The sequence below is a fragment of the Ascidiella aspersa genome, chromosome 1 (assembly GCF_963924565.1).
Source record: "Ascidiella aspersa chromosome 1, kaAscAspe10.2, whole genome shotgun sequence".
Taxonomy (NCBI): Eukaryota; Metazoa; Chordata; class Ascidiacea; order Phlebobranchia; family Ascidiidae; genus Ascidiella; species Ascidiella aspersa.
In genome coordinates, this window is record NC_139447.1 from 30,048,655 (window position 1) to 30,076,390 (window position 27,736).

General features: G+C 36.1%; 2 protein-coding genes across 4 annotated transcripts; both read left to right on the plus strand.

Moving 5' to 3' along the window:
- Positions 1-15: 15 nt before the first annotated feature.
- LOC146169689 (cystathionine beta-synthase-like) lies at positions 16-13,160 on the plus strand. Of its 3 annotated transcripts, XM_083390571.1 has the most exons (17): positions 16-111; positions 970-1,070; positions 1,606-1,715; positions 1,842-1,976; positions 2,805-2,884; positions 3,102-3,236; positions 3,721-3,790; positions 4,210-4,301; positions 6,257-6,378; positions 6,649-6,737; positions 7,138-7,243; positions 7,694-7,768; positions 8,178-8,312; positions 10,321-10,429; positions 10,790-10,874; positions 11,192-11,242; positions 12,347-13,160. In XM_083390571.1, the coding sequence occupies exons 1-17, from the start codon at positions 91-93 to the stop codon at positions 12,427-12,429; spliced, it is 1,599 nt and encodes a 532-aa protein (XP_083246697.1). In that variant the 5' UTR covers positions 16-90; the 3' UTR covers positions 12,430-13,160. The 3 variants fall into 3 exon arrangements, with proteins under 3 accessions (XP_083246697.1, XP_083246705.1, XP_083246710.1); XM_083390579.1 differs by lacking the exon at positions 11,192-11,242; XM_083390584.1 differs by lacking the exon at positions 12,347-13,160 and having other exon boundaries at positions 11,093-11,244.
- Positions 13,161-19,643: 6,483 nt separating this feature from the next.
- LOC146169690 (cytochrome P450 2C16-like) lies at positions 19,644-26,259 on the plus strand. Its single transcript, XM_083388749.1, has 9 exons — positions 19,644-20,064; positions 20,719-20,864; positions 22,836-22,938; positions 22,998-23,107; positions 23,763-23,884; positions 24,038-24,150; positions 24,428-24,572; positions 24,920-25,083; positions 25,435-26,259. The coding sequence occupies exons 1-9, from the start codon at positions 19,813-19,815 to the stop codon at positions 25,750-25,752; spliced, it is 1,473 nt and encodes a 490-aa protein (XP_083244875.1). The 5' UTR covers positions 19,644-19,812; the 3' UTR covers positions 25,753-26,259.
- Positions 26,260-27,736: the final 1,477 nt, after the last annotated feature.

The window sequence follows — 27,736 nt, forward strand, 5'->3', positions numbered from 1 at the left end:
GGAAAGACTACAATGTTTTCCTCTTGACGCAAGTCCGCTGAGTAACCTGTTGCAGCCAGTAGCACACGTGTGAAAAGATTTCAAGCCAGTATGACGCATTGTCCCGTAAAGGTAATATATTGAGCAGGCATTGTTGTTGACTTAGGATACCCAGACTGCCGAGTTCTTGAAATAGTTAAAAACCTTAAGATACCAGTCTTATTTTTAGTAAACTAGAGAAAAAACTTTTTAGGCAGTGAGAGACCGTATTTTACCAATAAAAAACGAATAACCGAAGTAAAGCATCAACTTTCAATTATATTTTACATAACGACTTCAACCATTCCCAACATCTTTAAAAATATATTTGTCATTTTATCTATCAAGTTACCAGTGTTGTAATCGCTAAGTCATTGACTTGACTTAAGTCACAGTTTTTAAATGACTTGACTTAAGTCGTTTGACCCAAATGACTTGACTTGACTCAAGTCTTTTGGACAAATGACTTGACTTGGATTTAAGTCATTTGGTCAAATAAAATTAATCGCTTTTAGTGCTCTATAATATATACAGTGTATATTGCATATTTTTTTTAGTTAAATTTCTGCTTATAATTATAATCGGATTAATTTACCAATTTTATTGGTATAATAGTTTACTTTTATGTCAATAACATGACTTTTGGACTTCCTGACAAAATTACTTGACTGGGACTTGACTTGTTATTTTTTGCAAAAGACTTGACTGGTACTTATGTCATTTCAAAATGACTAGTTTACAACACTGCAATAAACTATTATTAGTTAAAGCGGTACCATTTTACTTAAGCCAAAATATTTAAACAAATGTTGCAAAATGTTTAAAGTGGTATATACATTTCTGCAATATTAACTACAATATTTAGACCACACCAGCAATATTTAAATTGCCTAAATCAGGCTACGATACACAAAAATAGTACAAATCGATTCTGTTTGTGTGTTTCTTTAGAACTCTGGAGATGCTGAATCATGGGTGAGGCCTGACTTGCCACCAAAATGTACTTGGGAGGCAAAATCCACCACACCCTCCCCCCACAACCATTACAGACCGTAAGTTTTTTACATTGCTAAAATCTGAGGCAGTTTAATCCTTAGGTACATACACTGTATTTGTATTAGAACACAATTTTAAACTCATTGTTTTAGCTCTATGAAACTTGTTTGCCAGTCGATTAGATAACCAGCAGAATAGAAAGTTTATTTACGGTAAATCAAATGAAATATTTTAGTATGTCGAACTTGCAGCCTCCGGCCTTTGTTATTTAAAATACTGTCCTTAAATGGGTGGATTTGACAGTTTTAAAAATTAAAAAAATTACTGTTTTAAAGTCAATACATATTCAAAAACGTTTTGGAACATTTGGTCAAGGTAAAGTTGTTACAACAAAGTTGTTTATAAACAATTAAATACGTTTATCTATCCTAAAAAGTCAGACAAGTTCAATACATTGTTTCTGTGTAAATTTATTAAGTTGGTGGGTATTGTATTTGTGAGCATAACCTCATTTGCTTAAAAGGCCTTACTAAACACTTCTAAGTATGTATAACTAGACAAATCGAAAAACCCATTTTGTTATTTATCCAGGGATGCAAACCGAACAAGAATAATGTCATCTGTTCTTGAGGCAATTGGCAATACACCACTTGTCCGGTTGGAGCGTTTGGAAAAAGAATACGGCCTTAAATGCCAATTGTGTGAGCACTAGTTTGTTATGGAATTCTGTAAGAGGGAAAAATAGTTACTTTGGGAATTTTTTCATAAAATAAGTTCTTAACACTTACAAGTCATTTTTGTCAGACTCAAGGATAAGTTTTGTTTAGTGGCGAAATGCGAGTTTTTCAATTCTGGTGGCTCGGTAAAAGATCGCATTGGCCTCAGAATGGTTGAGGAGGCGGAAAAAGAAGGAAGGATCAAACCAGGCTACACAATCATTGAACCCACTTCTGGCAACACTGGTAAATACTGGCCTATTCATGTGGCGGTTTCAAGTCAATACAAAGTCCTAGTACATTAGTCTTTATTGATTTTAGGTCAAAGTCCATATGAGAAAAATGTAAAGTATGCCCCAAGCAAACCAATTAATTCCGGAATCTAATGCTGACATACACTTATTTTCTACAACAGTATACTTAATGACATATTGTATGTCATTTGAGTTGACATAAAAAAACATTGGCTTTACCATAATGTGAATAAAGATTTCAAATTTCCAATTATGTGGATTAGCAATGATCACACATCCTGTTTTTGTTCTATCATTATAAGCAACTGTTTTTTTTTTTATCATCCATCACCCTGAGAATAGTTTACTATTTGAAGAGTTTTATAGCCCTTTGGAACACAATACACTTTTTTTAGTTATTTCCATAATAAACATATATTATGGCTTTTAATATTTTTATTTATATTATTATAGTCTTGTTCGGGAAACTACTTTACTTTTTACAATAGTTTGTCAAAAAAACCTTATAATATCTTTTTGGTTTTCTGCTTACCAAACCTTTTTTTAATTGCCAGCATCAATGATAGTGCATTTATACTCACTATTTCTGGTATTTGTTTTATTATTCCTATTTTGTTGAACATTACCAGCGCTTATTATTGCATGTTTTTGCTAATTTCTTCAAATAGGTGGTACTCAACCACTGTCTGAAACATAGAAATGGTGCATTGAAAAAAACATTAGGCACTGCTAATTTAAACAATGTCCTACTGTTTACACATATTATCGTTCCCTGCTTGGCTGGGTTTAAAATAATCTAAAAGCCTTACCACTATTTCAGGAATTGGGCTTGCTCTGGCAGCAGCTGTTAAAGGATACCGGTGTATTATTGTAATGCCAGAAAAAATGAGCCTGGAAAAGGTATGTAAGAATAAATAAACTGGGCTTCACTGAAATGTTTGTAAAGTTAAAATTTTTTTACTTATTTGGTACCAATCAATTGAAAAACTGAATTTTTTTTGTGAATTTAAATTTAATATAGGAAAAGTTGATCAAAATGCTAGATTCCTAATGGAATGTATTCATCAAATAGTTACAAGCATGTTCAATATAATCAAATTGCATTTTTTTTATAAAGGTGAATGTGCTCAAAGCACTTGGAGCTGAGATAATCCGAACCCCAACATCGGCAAGATTTGATGCCCCGGAGTCTCACATCAGAGTGGCACAGCGACTGGAGAGAGAAATTCCAAATGCTGTGGTCCTTGACCAGGTTTTTGAAACTTCTTGCTAGATACAAATTCCTAAAGTACTTTTCTTTGTTCTTGTAAAATTAAGTTCAAACATTTGCAAAACAAGTCTACCTGCTTTGCCTATTTTTGGTACATGTGCCCAGTTGTCTATTGACTGTCAGTTGTCAGTTGATTTACATTTATTTTTTATCATTTTGCCTGAAATTTGATATACTACCCAAAAAACACTTTTGTGGTAATAGTCTTCTTTTATTTGTATAATAAAATAATGTTTTTTTAGAGTATCATGTATATATTATATATAGATGTTTGTTTAACATGGTCAAATTTAATAATTCACTTTATAAACTCTTTCTAATCATCCAGCTTCGAGATATTCGTGATAAGCGTACATTCGTACATTATTAGGCCCAAACAGTAAATTGTTTTGGTTTATATTTTACCTGGTGCAATTTCTTCAAGCTTTCATTAGTACGGTTAACAGAAATATTTTTACTTTTTCAGTACCGCAACCCTGGCAACCCAGTAGCTCACTACGACACGACTGCTGAGGAAATCCTTGAGCAATGTGGAGGTAAGCCTAAAGATAAAACTTATCTCTGCCAAAAACATTGAGTCATTTTTTTGGAAAAGCAGCATTGACAAGAATGAAGCAAGTTTTGCTAAGCTTCTGAGGACTCCTGGGGGAGATTGCTTTCTAGAGCCGCTAACCGTTAAGAAAACCACGCTTCTTTTAGATCATGAAAATAAGTATCATATTGTACAAAACGTAATTGTGTATTACAGTTTGGTAGTATATTACCTAGCAGTAGTAGTTCACCCTTTTTCTGCCCTAAGGCTTTTATGACATCTCGTCATACCCAAGGACATAAAATTGAAGCGCCGAACAACGATTTAATGCAAAACACACTAATGGTTTGTTGAATACGTGTCTGGAAAGCAGAATCGTTTAAGTTCAGCGGTATTTAAAATAGCACGAACACTATTTGGCAGGTCACGTCGATATGCTGGTGTCAGGGGCAGGAACTGGAGGAACTGTTTGTGGGATCGGCAAAAAGTTTAAGGAAAAATGCCCAGAATGCCAGGTACGTAGTGTGGGACATTGCAAGTAACTGTCGTCTTGTCGTTCATATTGCAAACGACAGCTCAATAAAATAAAAAAGATAACTGCAATATTATCACGCATGAAAGTAGAGAAATACATACACCATCCATCCAATTTTAAAGCTGTACGAATACAAAATGCCTGCCGGCTGTTTGGCATTGCAAACGGACAATTTAGTTTCCTGTGTAACCTAGTTTACTGCTTCCCGCATTCATTAAAACCGTTTGAGCTAACAGGCTTTCCGTTGCACAAAAAGAGCGTTTAATTTGTTCTGTAAACTAATAAAATATCTCTGATGGGACCAAACATTCTACGATGCCAAATCACTGTCGTATTGACTCATTGTTGATATTGTATTAAGCTAACCCATGGCGGCTATATAAACATACCTAGCTAAGTTAAGCGTGCTCGGTAACGAAACTTGGGCTCATTAGGTCTACTTTTGGTATTACAAACCCACTCCTTGTTTGGCATATCTCGCTCTATTTCTCGTTACATAAACGGGCGTTTCGGACCACTTCGCTACGCCTAATTCGTGTTCTGAAAATTTTGCCGATATGAATAAAATTGAAATTTACTACATTTTAATTTGAAAGGTTTATAATATTGCTGACGCATAATATAAATAACATAGATGCATAACTATTTTCAAATTCACATGCTAAAAGGCAGGATTAGGCATTGAGGCGTTTTCACACGGTCTACAAATTGATTTAAAACCAACAAATGCCAACGAAAGGACATTTGAGGTTAAAGTTTGAGGTTAACGCAACAATTTTGTATCACGACTCTTTTTACTGGTGCTTGGGTCAGTTTATTGAACACATATATTCAATACTATTGCAAAAATTTGAGCATTTTTATGACAGAAACGTGATATCCGGACATTATATTTCGCATCAAAATAGTATTTTCTTATAATTAACTGCTAGACTCGGGGTATGAGAACAAATGGTGTAACAGTTGCACAGCATCTTTCAAGATTTATTTATTCTGCAATAAACAAATGCTTTTTACTTATCCAAAAATAAACCCTTCTGGCAGAAAACAATAACAAACACAAACCCAACAATTGTTTAAAAAGCACAGCATCTTTCAAGATTTATTTATTCTGCAATAAACAAATGCTTTTTACTTATCCAAAAAGAAACCCTTCTGGCAGAAAACAATAACAAACACAAACTCCACAATTGTTTAAAAAATCTGCCCTTCGATTTGCTATAAAAATGCATAAATTCTCATAAATCAGTTTTGACTCACAAGATTGTTGTGTATTAGTAAATAGAAGAAAAACTGTTTCAATTTTAGATGAAAAGTAGTCTTTTACCACTTTTCAGTGAAAGATGAATACTTAACTTCATACGCAGCCTGATTCAATTTAGTTGTGTAATTTTATGATGAAAGTAACACGAGTAGAACACCAGCACTTTTGGCTGCAGTGTAATTATTGCACCTGTCTTAAAATATTTGTTTATAGATTTTCAGTTAGTTACAAACGCTGTTTTCCCAAAAAAAGTCCTAAGGAATTTCGTACATGTTACATGCTGTCACTCTGAAAATTGCTTTTGTGATAATTTAACTGTCAAAAACGTTTCCTCTAAAGAAAGCTTTAAACGACGTTACAGCGACAATTTTGCTTAATCAGCCGCCCTTATATTTTAAAAAATATGTATTATATTTTACCTCTCCCGTGCGTCTCGTTTTAGCGATGTGTTGGCGAGAACCGTTCGTAATTCCAAATTACGTTTGTGAGATTCTTGCTCGTTAATTCCTCGCTAAAAAGAGCTCGTTAACTGATCGAACTAGCGAATGTTCGTGTTGCCGCCTTGTTTTTGAAAAGATTTATGAACTGATTATTAGTTAGAATTCTGTTTTACCGTTTAAGAAAATATGCACACGCTTACACAAAGTGAATCCTAATGCATTTCTTGCAAGGTTATCGCGGTCGATCCCGAAGGTTCCGATCTTGCGCTGCCAGAAGAACTGAACAAGACCGACGTGACCTATTACGAGGTCGAAGGAATCGGATATGACTTCATACCGAGTGTCCTGAACAGGTAAAAAAACTGCCCTTTCGTATCACATTATAAGTCCAACCGCATAACGACTGTTTTGATCTACGGCCCAATAATCATAAGGCTAATCGCAGGCGTAAAGGAACATAGACGCAAGTCATTTTGCTGCAAAGTTAAATAGTTATACCGTCCCAGTCCCACAACCAAGTTTTTGTTTTTCACTGGAAGTGCACGCGGATCTTTGACGTCCTGCATTTCGCGTTTTTTCCTGGTTTTCGGCACAAAATGTTTTTAATCGCGCCTTTTTTACAGGTCGGTTGTGGACAAATGGTACAAATCAAAGGACAAGGAGTCTCTTGTGATGGCCAGAAAGCTCATCCGATTGGAAGGCCTACTTTGTGGTGAGAAACATATTCTGATTAGAAAAATGTGGCAAAGTTTACTTAACGCTGCCCGATGGTCTTTTTATTAAGCCATGCAACCTTTCTAAAAAGCTCAATTCAATGCATTTATTAGAATGTGTGTACGCTGTACACTGAACACTCCATGCCTGCCCAACATGTTACTCATTGCGGGACACTTTTGTTTGACTGAATGACTCCGCGATCCACGATTATGTGTAGGAAAGGCTACAGAGTTTTTAATACTGACTCCCCTCACCTTGTTTTTGTTGCTTAGCGCTTTAAGTATTGTATTAAAATCTTCATTCATTCCAATTACCGAGCGCCAGTGTTGGGCAAACAGCCAAGCCAATTTAAGAAAACTGTCGCTTGTCTCAGATTAGCACGTTTTTCCCATCAGGTGGCAGCAGCGGTACTGCGGCTTACGTTGCTATCGAGGCTGCAAAGGAGCTGAAGGAAGGACAGAAATGCGTTGTCATTCTGCCGGACTCGATCAGAAACTACATGTAAGGCTATTTTATGACTCTTGGTTTTTGTCTTAATCTGATTTTTTGATACCAACCTGTTGTTTTTGCGTGTTTTGCCCAGTTTTTTAAAGACCAAATACTACAGAGTTTTAGAGGTTGATCGATATCATTTCTTTGAAACTATACCAAAAAGCGATATCATTTCTTTTGGACCTATACCGATATGTTTCGTCAACTTATAGGAATGATCGTTTTTATATATACAGATATAGTAACAAATTTTATTATTTGACTCATATATTTTATTAGTTTGACTTATATTTATTTATCGTACAGGTATGTCGATAGGAGTGAAATGCCGGCCTGTTTCATCGGTAAATCGAAATTGTATCGGCCTATTTTGAAAACATACAATAGGATTTTACAAAAAAAATCAGCTTTTACCTTGCCTGTTTTTTTGACGTTGCGACTGTGCTTTATTTTGTTCAGGACTAAGCACCTGAAGGAAGAATGGATGGTGGAACGGGATTTCTTGCCTCCCAACGAAGAAATGAAAAGCCTTTGGTAAGCGTCTTGTTTTTTATTTTATTGTTTAATTTAAGATATAATAAAAATGCTTTTGATAGCTCTTTCGTGTTCCTCGATTTTTCGGGTTAATTAAATCTTTTTTAAGTTATTTAAGTCCTTTTTTGAGTAATAACTCCCACGTTTCAATCTGCTCTATTATTAAAAAGTTTCATTGTAATAGTCAAAAGCAAAAACTAATGTTACAAATAGCTGGAGAACAGTGTTCCTCATATGCGACTAAAATCGCACAGTTTCGTATTTTTAAACTCGATTATTTCTGTAAACTCGTACGATGCTTATGACATGCAACTTGCAAAGCTAGTACACGCTTTAGCCTTGGCACATCCCCCATAGGCAACTAAATCACGCCAGTATTTTTAACATTTGATATTGATACCCACGCCAGGTGGTTTGACCTTGAAGTCTCCCAAATGAAGCTTCAGCCTCCGCTCACAATCCAGCCGACGACCACTTGCGAAGAGGCAATCAAGATTATGAGGAGACAAGGTTTCGACCAACTTCCAGTAGTGGACAAGGATGGGTGAGACTTTTTGATGCCTTTGAACTTTTTTGACTTCCTAAACAGCTGCGTTTGGAGCGTATAGCAGGGGCCACTGAGCTCTACGACCAGCGGGTTTGATTCTTCCGACTGACCGCATAATTGACTCACTTAGACGGTTATTATTCCATTTATAAGTAAAATGTTTGTTGCATAACTACGTCAAATGTTGATGAAAGTTTAAACCAAACGTCATTTTTGTATTTTAGTTAATTTACGTCATTTTATATTAATTAGTCATATAAGGCGACAACTAAATTTTATTTTCGACAAGCGATCTCCAATCTTAACAATTTTCCGGCCATTTCTAAAAAAGTTTGTTAACTGTTTGTCCTATATGTTTGGTGAAACAATGTTTTTGAGAACTGCTTTTTTTCTCGTTCGCCATTTTCCCCTTACTCTTGTTTAACAAAAATATAGACTTTTAAGTGATATGGTTTCATTTCCTGTCTCGATCGTCATTTTATAGTTGTCCATGTGCTGCTAGTTCACCTCAAAGGGGATATTTCGTTAAAGGTGTTTTTCCGAATTTAAATAACTTTTTTGTCCTGCAAACCTCATCATTGCAAATAACATATTGCTTTTAGTTTTTAGAAAAAAAGTTATCAAACAAGGAATATGGGAAGTATAATATGAAGTATTTTAATTTGAAACAAGCTATTACCGTGAGCTAGAAGTGGGTAAACGTTCAATTATACTGCTTATCACAGTTTTATTGGAAGACATTTTAAAACACTTATTCTCATGACAACTTGCTAGCTCGTCAAAAAAGTCGGAAAGCCTGCTGTCAGGTCTACTGTGCTCGCTCGCGGCTGCATACGACCCGAATCGTAAACATTTGACCATAAGCGCCTATAACTTTTGGATTAATCAAACATGCCGCAGCAATCCTGTGTTCAAGGCCTTAAACCTGACTAAACCAATTTGTCTATTTCGTAAACGTTTTAAAGAGTTGACTGACGTACAATTAACTGGGAAAATATATGCCTACCTAAAACATAATGATTCTAATGGCCCAATAAATATCGGTAACGTGATAAGGGGTAAACGCATTTGCTGGTATGAAATAATATCCAATTTGACAAACGATATTAGGTCATGCTAAAAGTTTTATCCGATACTGTATACTTATAGTATATATAGGGTGATATCAATCGCGATTCAATACCGATTCCATTCATAAAAATCGGCCACGTTGAGCTATTTTGTTTCACCTTTATAAATTATTCTCTCGACAAACTAATTAGAAAATTTCACCTGCTTCCCGCTCTATGTGGCATTGTAACAAGTCTAGACGAGAAGCACACCAACTGTGTAAAACAGATGTCGGCAAACTTGTCCTTGTCACGGTCAATAGCAAACTAAGCAAAGTCACAGACAATTTTGCTAAAGCTGTTTTTTGACACCCCACCACACTTTTACTACGTTTTGACGACAATATATAATCGCTAAAGTGAATGCGAAAAAATATGCCCCTTTGTAGATATCAACAAAAGTACAGCCGTTTTGTTTTAAATGCACAGCGCAAACTCGTGATACACAGGGTTTGCCACAAAGCCAAGTCTTTAACAGTTTTTGATTGTTTTCAATAAGTTACATATTGAAAAGTCTTTAAAAAAATAACACCTAAAGCCATCGCATCGAGCAAAGGAGCCGTAATCGTTGGACAAAAAAAAGCTTCAGAAGGGATAGATCACTGTTGTTGAGCACATATGAGTGTGTGTGGAGTTTGAAAACGCGACGAGTGATAGGAAAAACACGCAAATCATCTCAAATGCAAAATAATTGTGGTGCAGCGTGATCGTTTATCCTTTTATAAACAAATCGTGATCGTCGAATGTTTCAAGTATAGCCAGCTGCTACAGGATTGCTACAGTGGTAAAGAGGTAGCGGTTTGGATAAAATTACATTGGCGGTAAACCGCAAACGACATGTAGGCGACCCCTGTTCTAAAAGCATAAAATGTTAACGCGCGTGTTTTTATTGTCAGCAAAATTCTCGGCACGGCGACGATCGGCAGCCTTTTGGCAAAGTTCGCTTCTGGAAAGGTTAAAGTGTTAGATCCCGTTTCAACCTGTCTATACACCACTTTCAAGAAGGTAAAACGTTTCTACGGCAGCTGTATAATTGTCAAAGTTAACGAATAAGTTTGATATAATAGTTTGTATAACTTGTTTCGCCTAACGTTTCAGTCAATACGAGTTTTTCTCATTACAGCGCGAAATTCTGACAATGTTAAACTTTATAGATAAACTAAAAATGTATTTTTTTATAAATTCACTGCACAAATATTCCAGAGACTTGAGTTGGTAAAGATTTAGCCATTTTTGTCGTCACCGCCGGATAAAATCCTCAAACTAAAGTGACCTTATTTTATTTTCCTTTCACGTAAACTACAGTGAAAAGTAACATATAGTTCGCACATTTTGCTGTAAAAAGGCAAGTTAAAAAATACGCAGGTATCCCGGTCTGCAAAGCTCTCAACCCTGTCCAGCATTTTCGAGACCGAACATTTCGTGATCGTGGTTGGAAGTGACCTCAACTGTAAGTCCGCCAAGCTGCATGCACCTTCACGTTGTTTTACCTATTATATAGTATGTGGCGTTGCCATTATCAAGGCACATTTTTTCTGCTTTTTCTAAATTGTAATAAATTCTAATTCCAACGCTTGTAACTGCCGTTTGCAAAATAAGAACAACTCCGATCAACTGAAACGATTTGAACGCTTGGTGCTTTTTACACTATTTTGCGTGTTATTTTAGAAGTAATTGTTTGCCCGAAACAATCAGCACCGAATGCTGCTCATCATGCATGTTGCTTTTGGAGCCTTAATTGAGTTTGTTGCTTCCAATCCTTTTCAGACGATCTGGCCAATTTGACTTCTGGCGATGTAAACCGGATTCCTGTGCGAGGTTAGGTCTTATCCGACTTCATTTCTGACTTTTTATACTTTAATTAAAAGGCTTTTTTTATTACGTTCAGTGCATTTGTGTATAAATCAACCCGATTTGATGTTTCCGCTTGGATACATACTTTCAAGGCAGCTATTTTTTTTAATTTCAAGTCCAGTATAGGTCAACTTTGTAATTTGTGCTGTGTGGATAAATGATTGCATGTTAATATTACTGGAAAAATTGTTTGTATCAATTTCAATCCTCTGCCTAATTGTTTACTCTAATTGCAAAGCGTATCAGCACCAACCTTAATGTAGATTTTAGGCTATTCAGAAAACTCAACTTTTGGCCAATCTTTAACTTTCTATATTGGGAAGAGCCTTCACGGAGCTAACAGTAAGGAAAATGTTTAAAAAACACATTGAGCGTCATTATAGCTTTGCTTTTATAATAGCTATCACCAGTTTGAATATTCCATTATAATTTTCCTCATTTATGGTTGTAACAAAGTAATTTAAATCACCGCCTATAATCACTGATCGATGTATGCGTACTCCGTTAATTGAATAAATATCGCTAAATTAATTTACTAAATATCGCTAGCCGAACCCAACGCCAACACCAATCCGAACTTATAATGATGCAAAATCTCCTATGACAATTACTAAAGTATGTGTGCGTAACCCGAACGAGCCCCACAATAAGTCCCTTTACGTAACATAAATCAGTCGATCAATCTAGACTAGAGTTTCTGTGTAAGCAAGACTGGGCAAAAAAATGTGTGCTGTGTGAGGTTCGAACTTACGACCTCGGCAAAAGTGGGTCCGTCCCTGTACCACTGCGCGATGCAGACAAGTAAAAATAGCAACCATAGCTTCAGTGCACGTTACCTTTTGTCAAAACTTTATCTTAAGGGAAATCTTCAACCAAACGGAACACTTAACACAACATTTGCATACAACTTTGATCCAACTCTTCAGAAGTTGTGTACTGACAAACCGTAACGTCACAGATATGATATATCTGATACTATAAAAAATGCAATTATTAGCAAAAACTACTACTTGTCGTTTTGATGAAAAGTCTGGCTTTTCTCCATTGTAATCGCGTTTATTTTTACAGGTAAAAACGCGGAGCAGGAGAGTGTCACCGGGATAGTGACGTGCGTCGATTTCCTGAACTTCATCACTTCGAAGTCACAGTAATGTCTCTGGGCCTCGCACGCTTGTCAGCAGTAGCAGTTTACGCAACAAAACTATTTCAGAACTTCCTAGTTTCGCCTCAAAAAATCGTGTGTCTTTGTTAAGATTGTGGGTAAACTGTCTGAAACAATTTTTTATCCATGATTATAATCGTCGAACGTTTGTTGTTTTAAGCAAAAGAGAATTTCCTTCTTGCCTTGACGACATTAGTTGCAATATTGGTAATATCTACACAAGCAAAAAAGAGTTTAATTCTGGCTTCTTTTAGTTTTTATAAATAGAAATCGCTTCGCAATGTCGTTAGTTGTTTTTAACTTACTTTTATCTAGCAAGTTTAAAGAATCGCTTGTTGCAATATAATTAATTAATTACCAAATGCCTTCGTGGTTGTCTATAGTTTGTGGTGCTTTTTCAGCATTTGTGTTGCAGGCTATGTTCCAGGCAAAATTGTAAATTTAATCGTAGTTTCTGCACATTTTGCAGTGAAATATTTTTATCACCTCCTGCAATACAATAAACTTGGCTTTGCCAAATTAAAACCTGACATTATTCGGTTATGTGAAAACTATGTAACTATACATAAAATGGGTTAAATCGTTTTGAAAACCAAATTTAGATCCTGTTAAGATAAATTATTATTCTAAATCTGATTGTATTGCGCTGTTCATTACGAGTACTATATAGCATAGTATCAGGTTTCGTGGAACAATAAAAGACGAATTGATTCGCTTTCATTTTTGTTTGGTGTCAAGGAAAAGACAGAATTATATAAAAAAAACGTTTTGTAAAACAGTTTAGAAATTGTAAACCTCTAATGTTGTAGAACAGGGGTCGGCAACCTTTATCTAGTCGGGGGCCAAAACCAAACTCGGAAAGATCTCTGCGGGCCGCACAAAATGATAAATAAGAATAGTGTTATTTTCATGTTAGAACAACTGTGAATCAGGCGGGCCTCGGATCGTTTTTGCACTTAAAAACGTGTTTAATAACGTTAAGAAGGCAGTAAAGTGTTGGCGCAAAGCGCGAAAAAAAGCGTTTGTTTGGTTTAAAATTCGACTTCGCATGTCGTCATCCATATTACTAATGAAAAGTGTAATGAAACTACTTTTAGGGACCGCGATAACATTTAAAGTCAATGCAGTTCAGTGTTTGTTAACCTTTTAAGTAAAGACATACCTGGCGAGCGCGTTTTTTTTTCGGTTTTTTGCTTTGCGTTTTGTAAAGCCAGTTAAGGGCAAATAGAGCATTTGTTGTCCGGTGAATACTGCGTCTTTAATTTACCGATTCACCCAAGAAAAGAACGCTTCGTTTGCTTTTGAATTTAACGGTAGTATTTAGGGAAGACCGAGAAACGATATTTTGGACAAAAAGTATTTGATATTAAATGACGACATTACTATTCACAAAGAAGTGAAACAGATGAAACTAAAATGCTCAAGAACAACTACAACCGAGTATTGTTCAGTTGTGTAACTTTAACGCTTTAGTTTAGTCATCTCAGAAATATAAGTTCCGTATGAAATTAAACATTCTATTAATGCTGAAAATGATACTAAAGTTTACCAACATTTTTAAATTTGCGATCGTCGTTCAACTACAGTCCATTTATTTAATTTATATATGTACAACGCTTCGAGTGGCTAAATGACTTTGACAATATAATCGCTGGCGGCGCTGCATACAAAGTTTTTTAATAGAAACATTGTTTCTTCAGGTTAAAATGGCTACAATACTCAAACATGATATCTGAAAGGAAAATTTTACTTTTATTTTTTTTTATTTATACAAACGTGTAGGCTATTTATACAAACGTGAAGTCCGCAAATTCTCAAATGTAGATTATGTTTTGTTCGATCAGGGGACACAAAAGTTTTTTTATAAACGGCTGGATAACTTAAGGAATGGGGTCGTCTGCAGGATAAGTATAAATATTAGCGACCGTGGGCTGGATACAAAATTTGTATTTAACTTATTCTACTTAATAAATGAAAAAAGAAAAATATATAAAATAAACATTTACTAAAAATTTTACTAAGCTTTATAAAATCGTTGTTTAATCTAGGTTTTCAACAAAATTTAGCTTTGTTTAGGTTAGAAAAATTTTTGATAATTATCGTATTTAAGGATCCTGGGAAGTATGCCGCCAACCGGACGTAGTAAACCGGTGTGTCGTACTGACCCAAGGGGCTTAGTTTGGATACCCCTGTTTCAAATACCCGACTTGTAAAAACACTGACGTTTTTTCAGCAACCGAAACGTTAAACACGACCCTACGTACCTGCCTGTTTGAAAGTTTGAACTCGTGCACCACAATCAGTCAAGTGTTCGAATTCCCACGGTCGTGTCGTTCTTCCTACTCGTCAGACAATCTTGGCAAACATGGAATTGCGCCACACAGTTCGTTAACATCTCCCGTAAATATACACACGTGCCTATATACTCAACCACGTATAACCTTTCTCGATTACTGGGTAAACGGAGGATCGAGGTCACAAAAAGGTCACGCGGTTTCCAAGTCGCAAATAATTCCTCGTATTACGTCTCTGGTATTCGAGAGGTCGAGTTGATTAATGTCATTGCCAGAGTAATAAACTAATGTTCCTCCCGGTGCAAACGGGATTAAACCAATGTTTAATGCCCGAAATCATAGCCACCTTGGCCTGAAAGAGATAGGTACAAAGTTATTTATTTTGCTGAAGTATTTAAGAAAATGCAACTAAAAGGTTGGGTCCTTATACCCAGGCTATGGTTTCAAAGTTAAGCTTCCAAATATAAAATAACAAAACCAAAAGGAAACCTTTACTACAAAATGATCAAATCAATTAACGAGCACAATTCCATTGACTTTACAATAAGCCCAATGATTTTACATAAAGTAAATACCTGATAGTTGGGCTTTGGGTGTAGGCCTATCATCTTAATTTATTTATTCGATGTTTTTTCTTCTTTTGAGAACTGAAACCTCCAGTGGAGTCACTAGTGTTGACTTAACTTTAGTGCACTCAAGTGACTGTTTTTAAATCACTTAAATTTAACTTAGGTTTTTGGAGAACTTATTGATTTGACTTTAGTCTGTTGGACAAATGACTTGGGTTGAAATGAAATGTTTTTCCTAAGTATTTTTCATAACATTGGGTTATTTATCTTAATTATTACATTCAAACAATTTGCTTGCTATAGTGCATTTTTCTATTTTGTAGTTGAGTGATCAAAATCGGACAAGTGTACCAATTTTGATAGTTTACCGTGTAATTTCTTTGACAAATCTTGCTTAAATTATGACTTGATTAACCGATAAATTTGGGTTTACAGCACTGGGTGTCAGAGCATGTGTATAGCGCTCGTCCCTCGTTTGGTAGGGTTCATAATTAAATTTCTCGTCGAGCCACGCAAGATTGTGAGTGTGAATTTCTTATTACAGCAGAATTTATTTTTGTTGCGCAAGGGCTGTTCAATCCTTCTCGAAGTCACCAGGAGAACTTGCCTTCCTGAAACAGCAGGTGTCCCTATCAGACTACGTGACGACTAGGACGAACGCCCGAGCATGTGAAAACAGCATCTGCCCGTTAAGTGTCAGATAACGAACGTTTATAAACGCTGCGTCGTCAATACATCCAATTATAGTTTAAAATTTAGTACGAACAAGATATATTTCAAAATGCATAAAATTTTGTTTGCCGTTGCCCTTCTCTTGGTTGCATCAGGTAACAAACTTCTGTTCAACTTACTAACACTAGACTTTTTTTAATTTATATTTAAAAGATTAAACATAAAAAAAAACGTATTGTTGTTGTTTAAGGTTTCAATATGTTGTTACATGTGTAAGACCGCATTGCACACCGTATATTGTAATAATGACTTGATGTAGAATATTTTAAATATTGTTTAAAATAATGTCTATTCTAGTTGCAATTTAGTTTTTTGTTTTTTTTACAGTCCACGCTCAGACCGAAGGTCCAGCATGTGAACCGAGCGAACGTATGTACCGTAAAAGTTACATCATATTTTGCTTCTTTAACAGATTTCAAAAGGCGATGTTTAATACTGCTAAAACAAATTCAAAAATTAATGTTAAATAGTTGCAATTTATGCTTCCATACGCTACTGTACTGACTTACAATGTCCTGCCCGAAAATGAAGCCTATTTAAATGCGGCATTTTTGTTCGCTTTCATTGAAAACTTATGCACAGTTTACCGAAATAACTCAAGTCGATATCGGGTCCCCATACCAAGCATTGTGTATTTGAACCGTCAAATGTAAATTAATAATCTGGCTCGCCACCTCTTTTGCAAATTGTTTTTTTTTTACGAACTGAATTTTTCGTGATCGAGACCTTTATAGATTTGGCTTTGGTCCGCAACTAGGACAAAATTCCAACCCTAGTTCTAAGATTCAATACAAATGTTGTACAAAGTAGTGCTTTAAATTAATATAGAGCGCCTGCAAAAGATTAGTTTGTTAAAAATTGACGATCGTTTCTAATTATTTTTTTCACTAAAGTTCACACGTTTGTATCGTCTTGCAGGTTATAATTGTGGAGGGCATATTGGCGGCGTTGCCGATGCTGGCTGTAGCCAGTTCTTTCTTTGCGACGCAAACATTCAACAACCATGTCCTCAAGTACGATTCAGTAAAATAATCGTGAATGTTTAAAGCTGTCAGCCATGGTTAAGTATTATCCCAAAAAAATGTTTTTTTAGAAGTGTAATTGGATTAGGTGACCTTGTAAGGTTAAACAACTTCAATACGTTCAATATGGCCAAGTGGATCGATATTTGTTTCGCATACTTTCAAATTTAACTTTTCTAGTTCAACATACCCTTTAGTTTTTAGCAGGTCAAGTGTCACACTTTATGACATTTACCAGTTTATTGACTATTTCAGGAGTGTCCCTCCGGACTTCTCTACGACGAGGCACTTCAGGTCTGCAACTGGGCTAGCATGGTTACCTGCACGACGTCATAATTTCAGGCTACACTCGGGTAGGTTGAGTTTTGGATATTCTTTTCAACTTGAAAATAGACCCAACTTTCTGAACTTAGTTTAACATTCTCGGCAACTATTATTGTCGGTAGGAATTTCCGATATGTGACATTTGCTTTTGATATCGATAAGCGATGTTTCGTTACAAGAACGACCATCGAATTCGTTTCTAAGCTAAATTTGTTTTATAAGCCTAGTAGTGTTGCTGCGTTAAATTTACAAATTTCAAATGCTGATATTGTTTCGTATCGAATTAAAAACGGAATAACTTTATTATCGGACGAACCGAATTTAGGACTTGGCCTCGTTTATAGGCTTTGATCCGGTTATATTGAACATACCTATTTGTAAGTCGCAAAGTTTGTAAATTAGTGCTGGTCATCGGCATGTAAGAATTGTTGATTTAAACCACATTATCGCTCTTCTAAAGCTGTGTCTTTCTTTTTCAGAACAAAAACCAACCATCAATTTTCAAAAACACCAAATAACGTTTAATTAAACAATCAATAAATTACGGAAACTTAAAACGAGTGTTTATCGTGAAGAGTTGTCATATACAGTTTCCATCAAGGAAAGAGAAAAGTTTTAATTGAAGGGTAGGGTAAGAGATGTTGACTACTAAAACAAACAAACAGTGGAAGTACAATCGATTTGAGTATTTTGCATCATGTGTTCTACTTAACAACAAATAGCCACGCGTCATTGGCGTAGACGCAAAAATAATTTCACAAAAATTGTTTGGGCTAAATTTATGCACATTTTTCGCTATTTGGGAACTGTCCTTTGTGAAAAATGTTTGGTGACCCCCTGACTTTTAGCAGCAATTTCCCCGCTATTTTCTGTTTACTACCATTTAACCCTACTTTTCCGTCTTTTCTACTACACCCCACTCTTTTTTACCACTTATTTTGATGTATGCCGTTACGAGGAACGCAAATAGGCTATGCAGCCAAGGCAGCAAAAAGCAAAGGAGGGTTACATGTGCCAAAGGCATGAAAAGTTTGACTATTGTTACTTCTGTCTTCTAAATTCGTTGGTTACGATCCTTTTGTAATGTCTTAAACCGGTAGTTTCCAATCTTCTTAGTGTGATGACCGTTTTGATGGTTTAGCTAAAAGCGGTGCACCCCTAACGAAACCGCTTAAACTGAAGGAAGCATCTAGCATTCCGTAATGGGGCCACAGAAAATTTCAAAGATGGCCTCACACAGTTACGTCATAACATATTATTAACCGAAAGACTTTTATGCCATCAGAAATTATTAGTGCTAACTATTTAACTGCTATCTAGCATAAAGTCGCACGAATGGCGAAAAACGTGTTTCGATGGTTTATTCTACAAAGTTTTTAATTTGGAAGGAGGCGTTTAGCATTTAGTACACTAGATTCGCACATTGCTCCATATAATGCAATAAAGATGATTTTTACGACTACAAGAGTTTGAGGTATTTCGGATATTCACCGAGCAGCCGTGTGGCTGCACGAATGACCCAACCGATGCACGGCTAACAATGCCATTTTTGAGAGTCTTAACGCGCCAAGAATAGCAATACAGCATAGCAGATTTTATGTATATATTTAAAAGACAAAAAATAACGTTTAAAATTTATGTACATATAGAATAAGTATGTGCAACTCAATATAGAGTATTATCTTATTAATTACTTTAGACTAAAATCCGCCAAAACAGGCTTAAAGACACTACAAAGTGAAGTAAGATTGTTGGTTAAGTAAGCGATAGAAAGGCACAACAAAACTATACAATTGACGCGACGGCAATGAAAGTCTGGCAGACTGGCAATCATGTGGGCTGTGATGAAACGATTCGCAAAAACGTGAACCGCCAGACAAGCATGAAAGGGATTATAGCAATATGGCAATATTGGCAAACACAAGAAGCAGGCAAGCTAGCAAAACAGTAGACCGAGATAGGTAATAGATTGCGTTTTAGCTTAGCTTTATCCAAATGTGTACCTGCATTCTGCAACAAGGTAAAGTAATTTGGCGTCGACATGTTGATACTTTTTGCGTTCTTCCATGTTTGTTTTGATTCAAATTATAATCCACTGTTTAAATATTCCGCAAAGATGGTGTAGTTGCAGTATTGTTTAACATAATAATTGTTAGCTTTTGAAAACGATATGTCAGCATTTGAATGTTCGTTTTTGTAGTCAAAACCAATGTGTTGCATAACTTTTTCTAAAATCGTACCACTTTTTTCAGATGTTTTCTATAGTGCGTTCACAGTCTATCGGTGGTAACAAATTAAACATTATTTCCTACTGTTTATTCTTGTCAATTTACTTTACGGCCTACTTAAGTCCCCCCAGGGCTATTGCTTTAAACGCTCCATATACTGATAAAAAGAAAGTAGCCCCTTATTCAGTAACTGTACAGTCGAAATGCTAGAAGCAATACCGCCGTCTGCCGTCGCTCTGGCAATAGCATGTCTGTTGACGCTGTACTGGTACAAAAGACCGAAAGGGTCGTCACCTGGGCCCAGGGGCGTCCCCTTTCTCGGGGTCATTCCTTTTGTAGGAAGGAAACCCGAGCGTATATTACGAAGGTGGTCGAAGCATTACGGCCCAGTGATGTCGGTTCGCATGGGCCGCACTGATTGGGTTTTCCTTAACGACTTTGATAGCATCAACCAGGTAGGTTTTCCACGTAATGTTAGCTGTTGTTATCACACGCAAAACCTTGCAAGTATGTCAAAGATATAACGATATTCCACACTGTCAAATTCGGCTTGACTAACAAGTAACCTGACGGTTTTTTGTATGTTTACCTCGTTGACCTAAACGGATTCTATTGCCCCAGGGAGAGAAATTGTAATTGGCCGAAAACAGCCAACAGAGTGGAAGTAATTTAATAAATAAAACGCCAATCTTAAAGCAAATGCGTTCTAAGTTCATAGCTGAAAACTTAAAGCCCCAAACTTTTGTTAAGTAGCCTATTTATATTTCAAACAACGAATAAACATGTTATTTATTGTTTAGTTCGTTTTGTTTAATTTTGTTAACTTTTTCACTTATTTAATGACACGAGGAAAAATATGTATCTTAAGCTGTATGAGAGCTAGTGAAATCTGAACCAGACGTCATATCATAACCAATCGAACAAACAAACTGTATAAAATGTAAAACAAGCCTAAAAGGCGTTAAACACAGGCACGTTTTAAAACGGTTAACGGGCTATAGTACCTCACAAGTGTTTACCAATTTACAATACCACGTTTGTGATACATGCTTTTTGATATTGCATTTACTGTAGCTTATATTCTGTTGTTGTTATATTGCTGAACACAGGCGCTGGTAAAAAATGGCCACCTTTTTTCGGGAAGACCGCAGTTCGAAATTTTTGATGCCGTGTCCCGCGGATATGGCATTGGTTTGATACCATACGGAAAACTTTGGAAGGATCAACGAAAATTTGGGCTAATGACTCTTCGCGGGTAAGTTGTCGTCATCCTAATAATATTGTACGTTAAATGCTGTAACGGCCTTCGTTTCTTTGTTTAGACTTTAGAGAAGGGGTGGGCAACCTTTTTAACACACGGGTCAGTTAGGAAATGTAATGCTTCCAGGAGGGCCGCACATCAAATAAACGCTAATTCGTATTTTCAGCTTTTACTAGAAAAAACTAATGAGCTACTAGGCTGCAACTACGGCAGTTTTGTCAGCGGTCTACTTGTGCAGGGGCGTGCAACCTGCGGCCCGCGGAACCAAAATATGTGGCCCGCGGTGTGCTTTGGTTTTGGGCCCGCACCACTAAACATTCAGGTAACTGTCAAAATATTGAAACTTCCTGACTGTTCCTTAGTCTAGGTCGCCTTATATAGCATGTAATTTTTTAGTTTATTAGAATTAGAATAGAATGTGACTTGCTAACATATTAGAACAGAATGTGACCTGCTAACATATTAGAATAGAATGTGACCTGCTAACAAAATAAAACTACAAAATGTGTTTTGGATGTTGTTGCGGAAAGTGCACAACTTTGTGTGAAAGCAATTTTTTGTCCTTGAAATGCTTTAGAATAGCTACTTGTGGCCATGTAAAGAAAGCATATTAAAAATGTCCGTTTGATCTTTTTCGCTCATTTGAAATGTAATTGTTTTATATTCAATTTCAATGTTCATGTGAGTTGCAAAAAAAAGAAACAAATTTATCTCAGCGCAGCTAAAAAGTAGTTTTTTACCACGAACATCTCGATCTAAATAAGTTTCCACAGCTGAGAAAATTTGTTGCTTTTAAGGTGGCATTGTTCGGTTCAACGTACGTGTGTGAGCAATATTGTTGTGGTAGTCACTAACACAGTGGTAGGCCAACTGTGGGCCGCGAGTTATTTTTCAAAAGCTTGGTCTTATCATGTACCGTAGTTGTTGGCTGCATGATAGCCGTACATTCATTGCACTTTATTTTAACAATTGGTGTGGCATATAATGTTTTAAATTGGCTCAGATTGGAAAGACCCAGCACGTACCAAATGTGGTCTGGTAAGCCTGTAAAACTATACATTTTGCCAACTTTAACTCTAGGTAAACGCAAATTTTTCGCGCTTCGCGCGTATATTCCTTTTTATATAATGTTTTATCCCGCTGAATCCGCCACTGTTTTTGTAGTGGTTTTACGTAGAGGGCCTTTAAGTAGCTCTGAAAAGACTACTTTAGGCCGCAACAAAAAGTCTACTGCACTAACATGTAGACGACGAGATATGCAAGTGGCCCGTGGTCTAATCCGAATACACATATTTGGCCCGGCAGTATGAAAGGTTGCACGCCCCTGTACTTGTGGATTCGGAAATACCTTTTCCTACGATTCCAATGAAGCCTTTCTCGTACGGATCGGCTTAGTACTATTTAATTAACAGCCTTAATTCAAAACCAGCTGTTAAACATAATATCTCAGTCAATATGCGTGGCAAAAGTCTTTTACACTTTGGATGTACCAGACAAGTGTAATTGTTGCAAAACAATTCTTTATCGTAACATCGTGACACAAGTAAAACTTTTATGAAGATTGTTTTGTAATAGATGCTTCCCATTCCAGTTCAACTGCATAAGTGTAGCGGTGTAGCCTATAGGTTACTTCGCACTTCAAACACGAAACTGATAAGTCCCATCATATTGCACACTCATAGCCTTATTTAGGAAAAAATAGCTGGAAGAAGGTGAAGGGCCGCACAAAATATTGAAAGGGCCGCATGCGGCCCGCGGGCAGCACGTTTCCCACCCCTGCTTTAGAGTAAGCTACATACGAAATGTTAGCAAAGATCATTAAGGACTAAATATACCTGTTATTAAAAGCATTCAAACTTTCCTTGTACCAACATACGTGTTGACAATATTTAAGCCATTGTCCATAAAACAAAAATGATACATAATAAGGTTTGTTTCCAAATATTGTTTTACTTGCTGCTTCAGGTTCGGTCTGGGAAAAAGAGGAATGGAAGACAGGATTTTAGAAGAAGCTGATTGCCTTTGTGAAGAAATCCGAAAGCAACAAGCAAAGCCATTTTCTATTACAGTAAGTAAAGCTATAAACAACGATAAAAACGAACACCTCTAATTGTTATTTAATTTCAGACTTTAATGGCGTATACTGTTTCGAACGTTATCTGTGGAGTCGTCTTTGGCAGACGATTCAAATACGACGATCAATGGCTTGGAAAATTAATCGTAATACTTGACAAGTGGTAAGGTTCAGTTTAAAACAAGGTTAAGCATATTGCATATCGCCTTTTCCCTGGTCAATTGTACCTAGCTTATATCGATACATAATAAATTATTTATTTATATCTTACAAAAAGTGTAGCGCTGTAACCTCACTGTTAAATTACATAAATTATGCAAGTATGCAACAGCCAATGTTTATCTACGATTACGCATATTTCGATACACAGCAGATTTTATCAATAGTTTGTATTTGCAGTTAACCCCTTTTGTGCCAAATCGTCTTAAAGTAAAATTATTCGTTTTTCTTTTCAATTGTATATTCTTGTTTTTATTAAATTCGTTCAACGTTGTACATTAACTCAACCGGTAAACTCCATCAATAAATATCAAATTAAAGCTATGTTATACAGTTATATTTAACGGTATAGTAAATTCCGTAGTGTTTCTGCATTAGACGAATAAAGAATTGTACTCAAAACAAAACAAAACACGAATAAGTTCCAGGCGTAATAGCTAAATTGTTATATTCTTACCTAGAGTTGGCCGACAATAATTCGAATGATGGGGTTTGTATTGATAGGCCTACATCACAAAAAGATTGGCTTTTTTAATTTTTCAACTTGTTTGTACTTCACACTTCTCAAACAACTTTTATCGCAAAGTCTGTAAAAACAGGTTTGCAAGCCCTCGAGGAACCAAGTATTTTACTGTCCTAATGTTTGCTCCTTGGCTTGGGAAACTTCCGCCATTTTCTACTGTTCTTAACGAATTGATCACGGACATACAAATAATACTCGGTTGGTAATTAAAGTATATTGTTTCTTTTTTTAATGAAAATTACATTTCCTTACTCAACACAGAAACCTGTTGTAGCTGGAAGATTTAAATTACGTCAAGCTGTAAATACAGATCTTATTTATTCCAGAGTCTAAACAAAATATATGTTGCAGATGGGTTTGATAAACTGATACAGGAGCATGAGGAATCTTTTGATCCAGAAAATGTCCGTGACTTTATTGACGCATTCCTGGTGGAAATGAAGAAGGGAACAGAAACATTTGCTGTATGTAACACGTGAAAACATTAGCCTTAAAAATAACAAATCAATCTTCTGTTTTTACAATGGAAAATACCGCGAATTCTGATTGAAACCAAAGTCGGCGGCTAACCATTAAGGAATTTTAGCAGTCTCGATATAGACAACCATTGTCAGCCTGTATCTGGAACGTTTTTCAGAATGAGGATATTTTACGCCAGGGCCAGGTTTTCAATTCGATCCCCGTTTAAGCATTGATCTCTATTGCTCAACGTTCCGGTAAATGTTAACCCTATTGTAACAGAAACTGCAACTCGTTCACTACGTGCGCGATCTATTTGAGGCCGGAACCGAGACCACTTCGAGCACAATGCGATGGTTACTGCTCTGCCTTATGCACTTCCCACGGATCCAAGAGAAATTATATGAGGAGATTATCGACGTTATGGGTAGGTTTTTGTTTTATTCCATAGAAAACAAACTGCACAAATTAACAATGTTGTAAACAAGTCACTTCGAAATGACTTAAATCCCAGTCTAGTCGTTTGTGAAAAACTTGAGTCCAAGTCAAGTCATTTTTGAATAAGGCGCTGGCCTGGAATCGTGTCATTGCCTAAGTCATTACAATGCTGCACATCAGTTTACAGTTTACACGCTCTTACAAGCAGTATTGCAATGACACACATGTTCCTAGGGCTTATGTGTTTTCTCCTTGGACTAAAAAGTTGGTCTAAGTACCGTTTCTTATTTAATCAACCATTCGAAAGGGTTGTACTTAAGTGCGTTATCTTTTTAGGCGATGAGGGACGTCCAGCATATTCGATGAAGCAGCAGATGCCTTACTGTAGCGCATTTATCCAAGAGGTTGAACGATTTTGCACTTTAGTGCCCATGAGTTTACCACATTGCACTTCAGAAGACGCTGAAATATATGGTTACAAGATAAAAAAGGGAACGACCGTAAGACAAGTCTTAAAATAATTAGGCTACTCTGTAGTATTCTACCAAATACAAACGAGATTTAACGAAAATTTTCACAATTTGTTCAAAGTCTTCTATAAACAATTAAGCCCCGATAATGAAAATAAGCCGATTCGGCATAAACATTTTAACTGTTTTTATTACATACAAGCATTGATTCGATTAATTCAAAAGTCTAAGAGGAACATCAATCTGGAGTTTGGTGATCACATTTGCTTGGCTTTACATATTTAAAATAGTAAAAGCAGGAATGCATAGTTTAAAAAATGATAACCATTAAACGTCTGTTAGTATTGCTTTCCGCGCTATTCTTAAATTGTTTTGACGCAGGTAATTCCAAACATTTGGGCTGTCCACAACGACCCAAACCTGTTCGACCAACCTGACAAGTTCGACCCGGGCCGACACATCGACGAGAAAGGCAACTTTGTCAAGTCCAAATATATAATTCCCTTCTCGGTGGGTCCCCGCTATTGCCTCGGCGAGCAGCTGGCAAAGATGGAGCTCTTTCTCTTTCTCACTTCCATGGTGCAGAGGTTCAAGTTCGAGGCCAAACCTGGCAAAATGCCGAATATTGAAGACGGTTCTGACGGCACAATCTTCGCACCGAAGGATTACGAGCTGGTTGCAGTTGAAAGAAAATTGTAAAAACTTTCGCCGTAATAAGAATCGATCTTATGGTTTTAGGCCCCAGAGGTTTTCTTTCCTTGCATAGTTGCGCTTAACTTGTACAAAAAGATAACTGTAAATCAGTGGTTCTTCGGGTGAACGAACTCTACTTTAATATTTAGCTTTTTGTAGTGATTTTAATGATTTCGCTTGGTGTTATTTCTGTTTTTTGATGCTTTACTTTTTAATTACACGTGTGGAGTTAAGTGACTGAAAACATAGTCTATGGATCTGCATTTTGCGAGCCTCGCTTCAAATCTTTAATAATTTCTCGGTTTTCAGACTATAAATTGTTACTTTTTACGACCAATTCGGGCTATGTTTAGTCAAAACAATATGGTATAGTTAAAAGTTGTGCACATGTGTGGAAACTTTGGTAAGTTGTGTACATGCGATTTAAGTTGTGCATTTCGGTTGGGCACCAATCCTTAATACCTGTACAAACTTGGGGCTTTTTGCCACTTTAACATTAAAACTGTAAAAAATTTTAGCGCTGTGCGCGAATCTTGTATTTTCTAGTTTCGTATTTTTACAAAGTTTCTGCAAGTACCATTGCTTTTTTTATCTATAATAAATACACATAACATCGAAGGTATAACGGCAGTATTTAAACTATAGTTTGACTAACTTATAGATAAACGATAAAAGTTATTTCCCATTAAAATCAAAACATTTTTATTTTTAATTGCTAAGAAGTGCCTTAATCCGAATTTGGTTTATAAATTGAATTCAATTTGTTGTCCGACAGTGCTACTTAATATAAAGATTTATATTCCATAATTATACTCAAGCAATACGACCGAAATTGAAATAACATTAATCTGACAATAAAACTAAACTAGGATAAAGGCCAAAATTAGATTTACCAAGCCGTAATAAGACCTTCATGTAAATAAGTCCTAAACTGCCTTGATCTGGCAGGTTTTGGTTTTATTCTTGCAAGTTTAGGCTTTCTTTCTAGGCTACCATATATAGGATTGCGCCAATTTGATTTAGACATGTTATTGGTCGTCATACAATGACGTTATAGATAATACTCCTGCGTTGCTAGTGTTCATTTATAAGCACCCTTTAGAGCGAACCTGGGCAAAATACGGCCCGCGGGCGGAACCGGAAACGGAGCGTTGAGTCGTTAAATCCGGTCTGAAGTTTATTGTCTTTAGAACATTTTTTGGGAATTTCAGTGAAAACAAGACCAACTTTTTAAGTGTTTGTTTGTAACATTATATACACACCACCATTTCCAGGTACGGATCCCTGTAGGCTATAACCTCTCCAAAAAGTCAAACGCACAAACCTTTGGCTTAGTTTTCAACTTATTTTACCCTCACTGGACGTCATGTCAGAGAGAAAGGGTAAGAAACTTGCAACTAATTTAACTCTTTAGTTGCGCTTTAATAAGCTCAAAAGTAAAATCCTTACAAAAATGAGATATCTTTGAATATAAAAGCATTTAATAAATAAATACATTATCCTAGTGACTTGTCCTACGCAAATTAATAACACTATTGGAAATATGAAACCATAGGTTTTATGGCCTGTTATAAATTAACATAATATTACGAATTTGACGGCCATTTTGAAAATCTCAAGTGGCTGCTTTCCCGCAGCTGGATGGCCTAAAACATATTTTGGTGGATATATACACCCAAATGACACAAATCAGTTGAGAAACATTTTTTTAAGATTGGTTCTGTGTGGCCTAAACAAAAGGGATACTAATTACAAAAAATATTGTTTTTAAGCTGGTTAGCAGTTTAAAGGAATGTCACAGTCACAGGATAGAAGCTATTTGGCCAAATGGTTTTGTGTTTCGTTGCCAAATCGAACATACTACTGAAAAACGCATGTACAGCATTAATGAACATGACACAATATCCCTAAAAGATGCAGCGACCGACAAAACAATTTATTTCGTGGATTAAAAAGCGTCAGTCAAGCGTAAACAGACGTTTAACTTGTG

Bases quoted from the DNA above. Each gene is read 5' to 3' on its own strand.
- LOC146169689 (XM_083390571.1), top strand. From the start codon at position 91: ATGACGCATTGTCCCGTAAAG. The intron at 2,885-3,101 runs GTATGTAAGAAT...TTTTTTATAAAG, and splicing joins AAAAAATGAGCCTGGAAAAG to GTGAATGTGCTCAAAGCACT. The intron at 7,769-8,177 runs GTAAGCGTCTTG...TACCCACGCCAG, and splicing joins GAAGAAATGAAAAGCCTTTG to GTGGTTTGACCTTGAAGTCT.
- LOC146169690 (XM_083388749.1), top strand. From the start codon at position 19,813: ATGCTAGAAGCAATACCGCCGTCTGCCGTCGCTCTGGCAATAGCATGT. The intron at 22,939-22,997 runs GTAAGTAAAGCT...ATTTAATTTCAG, and splicing joins CAAAGCCATTTTCTATTACA to ACTTTAATGGCGTATACTGT. The intron at 24,573-24,919 runs GTAGGTTTTTGT...TTATCTTTTTAG, and splicing joins GGAGATTATCGACGTTATGG to GCGATGAGGGACGTCCAGCA.